The sequence below is a fragment of the Amia ocellicauda genome, chromosome 2 (genome assembly GCF_036373705.1).
Source record: "Amia ocellicauda isolate fAmiCal2 chromosome 2, fAmiCal2.hap1, whole genome shotgun sequence".
Lineage (NCBI taxonomy): Eukaryota > Metazoa > Chordata > Actinopteri > Amiiformes > Amiidae > Amia > Amia ocellicauda.
This window is the reverse complement of record NC_089851.1, coordinates 39337738-39347536: the sequence shown is the minus strand read 5'-3', so window position 1 is coordinate 39347536 and position 9799 is coordinate 39337738. Positions and strand designations below refer to the sequence as shown.

Here is a 9799-nt window from a genome sequence, read left to right as displayed (position 1 = left end):
TGATGCACATAGTTGTAGCTGAAAAGGGTCTTTCACTGTCCACTGGAAGAGATGGCAAAGATTTTCTTCATGCAATTTGTATTCACAGCTTCCACCTTTTTGTTCTTCAAAAGATTTAAAAAAGCAAATCAGATTCACGACAATGAGAAGAGCAGCTCAGCTTGCAATGGGTGAACTATTTTATTTAAGAAATTCTGCTATATGACTGAATAATGATGAAAAAGACCACACATACAAATGTGAAATACTGTGTGAAAAACAACACTTTAGATCTGCACAAATTAAAGAACGAGAGTGGGAGTAGAGACATTTTTTTTCCATATCTGTTACGAATTGGGCGGTTAGCATCCATTTCCCTGTGTATGAGTTCTAAGGATATTTGATCATGGGAAACATTGCTAAATCCATTATATAACGTGATGTTCAGGGCCAGAATTAAAACAAGTTTCTGTGAAGACAGTTGACACTTCTGACAGGCAAATTAAATATTTTATTTCCAAAAAGATGGGAACATACAGTCAATGAGAAGACCAAGCTGACAGCAAGAACTAAGTACTAACTGGCAAGGGCAAAATATTTTAGACCATGGAAGATTTATCTTTATTTCAAAGCCATCTATTTTGTTGGTGTTTTTATCCCAGCTTTAGCAAATACTGTTAAATAAAACTAAAAGGAGAGGCAAAGTGGTTTTATTTATTCATAATCCACCTTTACAATATACAGCTGGATAAGGCTGTATAATCTAATTATTTCAGACAAGTAAAGCAAGTGGTTAGGGTGATTTGTTTTTCCTCTTTGATTCCTTGTGGACAAGATTTATATATATTGGCAAGACACAGTTGTAAGCAAACGGTGCTGAATTTATTTTGGAAATATAAATTATTCTACTATTGAAACAGCCTATTGAAGCATTTGTCTTCTCCAATAGCCAATCTGTAAATTGTAACTAAGAAAAATAATAAGACCACTGCAAACTTGTATTTTTGACTATTAATTGCTTTCCTTTCCATGGAGAGGAATTGCAGATTTGAGTTTTCTTGTCCTCCCAACAGTTTAGTATAGTTATATTTAAATGCAAAAGGGCCACAGAAGTCTGCCGAGACAGGGCTGTCAATTACAGTAACCTACAGAAGCTCGTGTACTTTTTACATGTTCCTGGGGCATTATATATATATATGAAGAGAATGTGTGAACTGGACCGACTATGTGTATCATGGAGATCCGTCCTGAGATTAAAAAAAATAAATTTCCAGAATCAAGAAACTGGTTCCAACAGACAGGATAAAAAGTCCGGAGTAGCTAACTGACCACCACTCGAGACAACCCCTGCCATTTCAGTTATACAATGTCACCTGTACAAAATCAACTGGTAACAGTATTTGTACACTTACACCATTCTATAATTTAAAAAAGCCCTATAAATGGCACTAAAGCACCAACCCTACATGCACACATCATTAAACACTGTAACCGCTATTTCAGAACAGGTCAAATTAAATATAAATCTAGATATAGTGACTCCTCTTCTAACTGCTCTGCCAGTTAAAAAGCCAAGCATTTTCAGTTTTTTTTTTTTTTTTTTTTTAAACCAAAGCTTAACTGGTCATTAGCAGTTCTATGGCAAATAAAAGCGCAACGGTCAACGACCTCAATGTAGTTTGTTTTTTGTACATTCAAGATAAAAAAAGTCTTTTCGTTTCAAGCAATTAGTTATAAAGTCGTCGTGTCTCTCTTTATGGTTCGTGAATGTAAAGGACGGTAGCACAAAAGTTTAGCCGACAGAAGGATATAGATGCACAACATTGCTTTGGTACAAAATAGCATCTTTGCTGTCCTGCGCTTGGGGGACCGGATGAAAGCTGGAAGACTCTTTTTCAGAGAGAATGCGTCACTCAAAGGATGCGCCAAACATCGCCATTGCATGCAAGCAAAGGCCTCCCCTCCGGCCCCTCCGACGGACACGCCCGGAGCGCCGTGAGGAGGGTGTGTCGGTCATTGGCAGTCAGGGTTCGGGTGGCAGCCTGAAAAGGAGCGTGGGTGGGGTGCGCCAGCGGGTCCCTGCAGAAGGAGAGCGCCCCTCCTCCGAGCTCCCGCTTCACTCATCCTCTTCCCTCATCTCCACGATGTCGTCGATGTGCCCTCTGGACCCGACCTCGTTCATCGGCGCCGAGTCTTCGCCGCCGGCCGCCGCTTCGTCTTCGCTGTCTTTCTTTTTCTTCTGGGGGAAAAAAGACGGGGCGATCATCTCTGTGCCTCAGCTTGTACGTGGAGACAAACGATTCGGGGAAATATAACTCGGCCTTATCTTTAGACCGTGAATCATAAACCAAAAAAGCACGGAAAGTCCTCGAAAAACGTAAAGAATGTGATGACACTAGTTTTCGAAAGGAAAAAAATAGATCTTGATTGTTAACTACAGTAGTTACGTTTTTAATCACAACCCCAACATGAAATGAGAATTCTATTTCAAAAGGCAATCGTGTGGGTTATGACCTGATCTCACACTGGGAGCAGGAGTAATCTAATTCCAAACCATATTTGTTTGCATTGCCTTTTTGTGATTATAGTATACTGGAGTAAAGATAATGTGAGTCTCTCCAAAAAACCTTCATTACAGGATGGTGAATGTGATATAACAGTTCAGAAAGAATCAAATCGTCAGAAACATGCAATCCTATATCTATGAATCCAACATACTCCATAATTATGCATGATTCTGATATAACACGAAGACTAAACATTAAGATGGTTCAGTCCATTTTTAGAAGTCCCTCAAACCATTTTATTCACTTTTTTTTTTTTTTTTTTTAATCTGGACAACAAATAAGAATCAGCCTGATAAACATACACTCATCAGAAAGAGAATAACCGTATCTACTCAGACAAGGAATTGCACATATTTAAAAATGACATTTAAGAATGAGACACTTCTGAAGCTCACATTGTCTTAGCAGCCCACGCTTGCTATAGTGTACACCAGACACTGAAAGTCACAGACAATCCCCTTGTTTGCGGCCCTAGTGACATGCAATGGCTAAACTGCATGATGGTTATAAAATGAACAACAAGTCAGTGCTGGTGCCACCCAGAATTATGCGTAAGAAGAAAACACCCCTGCATTGCAATCCTTCAGTCCATTTATAAAATGAAGATTGAATTTCTGTTGACTGTTAAAGCCCTCAGATTGAAATTGTATTCCTATTCTGAAATTATGTACTTTTTTCCCCAATCTGTATTAATTGACTGATTTAAATGAGTTTTGCACATTGCGTGTATGTAGCAGTTATTGAATCAACAATTATAATTATTTTGACTGCACTTTACATTTTTACTTATTTTCTTGTAGTGCCTTTGATATGCTTACAAAACTAAAATGTTACCACTAGAGGCCAAATTATTTGTAGTTTTCTGTAACTGCTTTCCTCAGTACCCCAAAATAGTTTGTAAGCGATTTTCATTTTGTTTAATACATTTTGTAGTAAACTGTGCTTTACTTACCTGTTTGCGATATACGTAGCAGGCAGCTATTGCAACCATAGTAGATTCCCCGAGGAAGCCAGCCAGCAAGGAGCCCACGCCTAATGTAGCTCCATGGACCCTAAATTAAAAAAAAAAAAAGGAAATCAATGCTACTTACAAAATGTTGATTTCATATCTGTCTACAATATACACTCATTAACTTGTGATTACTACAGAATAATACATCCTGGTATTTTTATTGGAAATTAAAGATCACACTATGGAAAAAAAAGGGGGAAAATAATCATTTTTGGCCGTATGAGAAATATCAGCATGACCGTGTCATTGTCACTCCTCAGTCACGTCACCACGACAAGTCATGACTAAAATGACTAAAAGTTCTTTATAGTCCTAAATGGTTTAGAGGTTCACAGTTGACATACATTAGAAGGTATAAATTGCCAGAAATTACTGAATGGAATTTCCTCTGGATGGCTGGTTGATTAGAATGTTTTCCTGTAATATATTGGCAGCTCGGTCATGCTTGAAAAAGTATTTTCATCCTCTTGAAGTGCCTATGAGACTTACATTTTCTTCAGTTCTGAATATAACTTCTGTTTTATAGAATATATGTATAGAATAAATGTTATGCCTGGATGGGATGAATAAATAAGAGAGGCCACAGGTTTCACTGCAGTGCACTATACATAATGCAGTATGTATAATATATACAGTTTAATGATTAATGTCATATTTCTTTGTCTTGATATTAAGTGTCCAGTTGAATGAAATCATACAATATGTGGGCTTCTTATCAGAAAAATCAATGTCCATCCGGAGTCAGAAAGCAGGAAATCAGAAACAAAATCAGGGACACAGTTCAGTGCTCCAGTTGAGACATGCATGCTTGTATAATAAATGTGTTATATCATGCTGAGCACAAGAATGTAAAGAAAACAATCTTGAATCTTCTTAGACTTGAAATACAATGGCCTCCAGATTTATTCCTACCCCTGAATAAATTGGATTGGATTGGATAATACGTCTAAACATTTTCAACTGTAGTGCCATTAGTACCGCAGAGAGCCGTGCCATATTTGGCATAAATAATTAACTTAATTCTAGAAAACACAAGGGCCGCACTTATTCACACCTCTATATATGCCTTTAAATAAAGTGGTTTGGAAGGTAAATATAAATCCAAAGGCAACGGTTGGAGATCTCCAAAATAGACTGGCATCTTCAGGATATGAAGTCTTGATCACCTGCATGAATGTGGCACTGATCATGATTACAATTTCTTAGAGAAGTGGCCATAAGACCCTTTAAGACAACACAAAAGTCTGTTCCACATCACACCAATAGGTATGTGTGCATGTATGTGTATTAGTAACAAGGAAAACGTACACAGTACTATAAAACTGCTCTTGGCTGAGTGAATGAAATGACAATAAATTCTTTATTTTCTGCAAAAAGACCAACTTTCTTTCAAGTAAGCCGAAGTATTAGATCAGTAAATAATTTACCTTCAAATTATTTGGCCATTATTATTATGGCTATAAGTGCCATCACATTCATTCAGAGCTCCTTTATCCAGATTCCACAGACACCTTCATGCATTCATTAGCCCGGGGAAACTGCTCTTCAAATATGAATAGGCCTCATGGTGTCCACAGTTGATTGCAACTACATTTGATAGCAAGGACGCATATAATTTAAGACTGGGATCCTTGCTTTTGCTGGTGCATTCCCAAGTGCATCAATACAAGAAAATGTTGACTTTATGTTTGAAACTAACAACCAAAAATAAATTCTAAATATGCAGACAGCCTTGAATTAAACAATTCCAGTGGTAGCTTTTTGAGGGAAATAAAACTGTTTCATATGCACATTCAGCAGATAAAAGACAGGTGCATACGTAAAATATGCCAGGAAAGACATTATTAGTGTCTGTTATTAAATAAATCAATATCATAATAATACAAATAATATACTAAACAAACTCACCTCAAAAACAATTATTTACCTAATTATATTCTGGACACTAATATATTCATTGGTTCTCCCATACAACTGACAGTTACTTTCTCTGTTTTTACTACTTTTTAACAGTTACACATGAAAATACACTTGCATTAGGCCTCCAGGCATTAGGATATGGTTGGTATAACAACAACAACAACAACATGTTTGTGTAACGCACTGTACTCAAGTGACAATTAATCTTTTCAGTCTGTCAAACAATTTATGTTGAAACTTGTGCTGTGCAGTTGTTTTTGTGTCCTATGTTTGGGACTCCTGCTCTGTTATCAGTGTGGCATGCGATTTCACAAAAAAGTGTCGTGCCAGGATTGTGTTTAAATTGGAAATATCTTATGTTGTCAGCAAAATGCATAGTTCTTGATATTCTCTGCCTTACGGGCTGGGTTGTGTCAAAAACAATCCCAGATTCTGGCCTTGTAATTACAGTTTGAACTGGTTCAAACAAGCCTGTGAAAGGGGCAGGAAGATTGCACTGACGCAGGCCCAGAGTTTTATAGTTTCACAATATCTTTATGAGCAATGGTGTAATTAGAGCATACAAATCAGTCAGTGTAAATGCATATCACACAGAATGTGTTATGTAAGGACAGCTGACATAGGCTTTATTTAATTTAAAATAACTCATGCAATATATTTTTCTTGTTGTTTTAAATCAAATTTAAAAAAAATAGTTTTTGTAGTTCTGGGTATGTGCATGTATACATTCTCTGGACAAACTAATTTCTGTATTGTTGTATACCTGTAAAAATCCAATTATATAAATATATGTTTAATAAACATACATCTAGTATAGTATAGCATCTAGTATGTGTTAAGCTCACTCAGTTCTATCAGTGGGTTTCTCTTGCAGTTGTCAGTATCCTATGCCTGCCTCAAAGATGCACAATAATAGTTCAAATAAGAATTTGTCAATTATTTGTCATCTTGCCTCTAGCAAACAGTTTTTATATATATATACACACACATTTATAGTTACAGAGTTACCATGTAGATGACCTAAGCTGCAAGAAAAAAACAAGTAAACTGCTGAAATTGCTTTATTAATAGGTAACGCTTTTGTAGGAGAAGATAGATTTATCTAGTATAACATTATATTGTGGATTCCGGTTGAAAAGCTTTATTTTAACCTTTCCTTCCCAGTAGACTACCAACTGTTACAACAATATCTGGTAGGTAATGTAAAACAATTACACCTGATGGAATTTCCCACTTTAAATGAATACATTATGTTCCATCCAAATCTTATTTTGTGTTCCCACTTTTTCTGGCTATAAACCTGGATGAATTTTCTAAAACTATGCTAATTCAATTTCTAATTTCCATACTTATTTCTCCTGCTCAGTTTGTACCTTTTCAGCTTTACAATTATGTGCTCTCTCTCTCTCTACTTGGCATTCATAAATGTATGTGTAGTCATCTTTCTGAAGGCACTTTCACACGGCATGCTTCAGAACAAAGTGAATGCTTTTATTTTATTACTGGAAGAACTTCCCCAAGAAAAGTATTATCTATTGAAACTGGCTTTATGCTGTTATGAGAGAAAAGATCACTATTAACAGTATGAATATAAAAGCTTAGTAGGGTGCATAGGGTACAAATGTGGCAAAGAAAATAAGGTTATTTAGATGCTGTCAATGCTCTTTCCCACAGACTAACATATAGAGAGAATAGTGGATGATTAACCATCCATTGCAAGACTGTGCTATTGATCGAAGCCAAGCCCGGAGTTCAGTTCAAGAGGTTTCCTGGCTTCACTTCTCCAGATGAGAGAAAGCGTTATGTATGCATGGTCATCTATCCACTGTTTGTAGTCTATGTTTTTAATAATTTACAAACTCTAACAGCACTGAATAGAATGACAAGTGCATAGCTTGAAAATTTAACTATCAGATTGCAATGCTTGGAGTAGTTATTTTTATTTTGACGTTACATTTCATTAGTATGATTCACACTGAGTTTTAAGAGGCTTGGGGATTTTTACAAGTACAAGTTCTTTCATTTCTTTTTACCACAGATTTTGTTCACTAAAGTATATTTCTAACAAAATTAATCAAAATTAATTAATTTTTTACATTGTTTACACTTTTTCAGGATTTCCAGTAAAATATTAAAATCAGGCTTAATTTTTAGTGCATCAAGGTTAGTGCCCTGTTAGAATGAATAACAGTACTTTTAAGTGACAATAGAGGACTCAGAAACAGATGCTTTCAATTAAGCATTTCAGACTATCTCTGGCTACACACATGAAGCATGGGTTGATTTTCAGTCCTGTCAACTGGGCTTTTGTCTGCATAACTCGTATTGAGATTGTGCTGCAGAAAGAAGCAGCTTCTCAGCGTGGGCTTCATAGTCACCCTCCTGCAGTACAAGCAGAGTACTACCTGTGCTGATATCATGCGGCTCGCAAAATGTTGGCATCGTCTCCGAGTTACTTGGAGGCACAACAAATGTTACGTGTATGAAGAGTCATGTCAGGACAGCACGTGAGGAATACAGAAGTGTTGATCTCATGTATCATGTTTTTATCCCGAATAACTCTTGCTTTCGACCATAACCACATTTTTGGCGATTGATGTCTATACATAATGTTGAAACGTACATGTTATAACAATCCCATTCTCACAGAGAACACCCTCCTTGCAGGTTGTGCTTTGAAAAGTAAATCTGGTGCGTTTTGGGGTGCTATTTATTGAAGAAACACTACTTGGGCCTTCCAGTGTACAAATACCCATGGAAGCTTCAGAAGGACAATACAGGACATTACTGGCAGAGTCTGACCTACCCCATGTATGGAAGCACGATGAGGCTGGTGATGAGAACAATGATTCTCAGGACTGAGCTGGGAGCCAACACGAACGTCTTCTTCAGCGTCATCAGCCAGCCAGTGAGATGTGCCCGGATCGTGACTGCACAGAGGACAGAACATGCAAGAGGTCAGGGGTCATTCAGGGGTTAAACTTGAAAACAAAAACAAAAAAACTTCTATGAAAAAGAAGATTCCTTAAATTGGAGGTGGAATTAATTGTTAACAGTGATTCTAAAATGGTTACATTGTTGAGGGATATTTAATATTTAACCAGATGATGTGAAACTTTACTTAATTTCCACGATTGCTTCAAAGGGCTGGCTTGATTAAAAAATCATTTTAGATGGTCGTGAATTTCACAAGGCTTTACTTATGAACACTATACCGGGGAATAAATTCAATAAATACATCTTCTCAGGTATGAACGTGACAGTGGAAAGGATTTCTTAAAGGGATTCAAATAAACAATGATTCAGTAAGAAATTAATGCTTGAGCAAACGTCACTGGAAAACCATGTGAATTGCTATAGCGTGCTGTCAGACATTACAAACTGTATTTAATAGTCTGATGGTTTAATGTATACAAATAAGTACAGTATACTCTGTATTTATCTAGATGGAGGGAGGCATATAACGATATTACGGTGAAACAAAGACCGTGACAATATCACCGCTTGTCCTGTGGATAATAACCGTGAATGCCATAACCATGCCAACTATTAGTAACCAGACAGGTTTTAGTTTAAGCGATCTGAGGAATGGCTAACATTTACATTTCACAATGCTAAAATTCCTTTATTGAAACATTGAATGGAAAAGATGTCATTCCTAATGAAGAACAAACTATAGCCTAAAGGAGCCTCCTTGTGTGCACCATCTTTCACACCGAACAGGCCAGGGAAGTCAGTCATTTTAAACTTCGGAATATCCAAATTATTATTATATCTGTATAACTGTAAAAATAAGTAAGTACACACTTTAAATATTTCCTGCTGATACAATTTGTATAGTCTATGTATTCGTTTTTTCCTCCTGGCAAAGCACCCTGTAACTTCCCTCTAATTGGCAGATGGGTGTATACGGCATGGCAAAAGATGAAAATATTTTATATCCTTCGTGCTGCTCCATCTTGCTGCTTGAGTGCCCTGCCCAGTTACTGGTGCGCATGCCCACCTTCATTGAAACATACTGCATCTTCCAGCACTGTCCATCACATCTGGTGTGAAAGCTCCTTAAGGGATATGTAATGTATTCAATTCTCACATACTACTCTTAAGATTATAATTTTTTTCTCCAAATCTGCCATCCTAGTAGATATCAACAGTGAGCTTCCTAGCTATACCCCTGTTCCATAAAGTGAAACAAAACAAAAACTGCATCTAACATGACATGAACTCAGCAGGAATGTATTATTACTACTATTCAATAATCAAGAATAAATCCTGCCAGGATTATTGCACTGTGACAGAGATGCTCTTTATAGAAGATGTG

The 9799-nt window shown here is 36.7% G+C and overlaps 1 protein-coding gene across 3 annotated transcripts in view; it reads right to left on the bottom strand.

Annotated features, from left to right (window-relative positions):
• Positions 1 to 156: 156 nt before the first annotated feature.
• The window catches only part of ankhb (ANKH inorganic pyrophosphate transport regulator b), a 52778-nt gene continuing 43135 nt past the window's right edge, over positions 157 to 9799 (bottom strand). For 2 of the 3 annotated variants that reach the window (XM_066723455.1, XM_066723461.1), the window contains 3 exons: positions 8285 to 8408; positions 3499 to 3598; positions 157 to 2218 (listed from right to left, as the gene is read on the bottom strand). In XM_066723455.1, the coding sequence (XP_066579552.1) occupies positions 2096 to 2218; positions 3499 to 3598; positions 8285 to 8408 (347 nt within the window). In that variant the 3' untranslated portion in view covers positions 157 to 2095. The remainder of the gene's footprint in view (positions 2219 to 3498; positions 3599 to 8284; positions 8409 to 9799) is intronic. The other variant, XM_066723456.1, reaches the window with a different exon arrangement.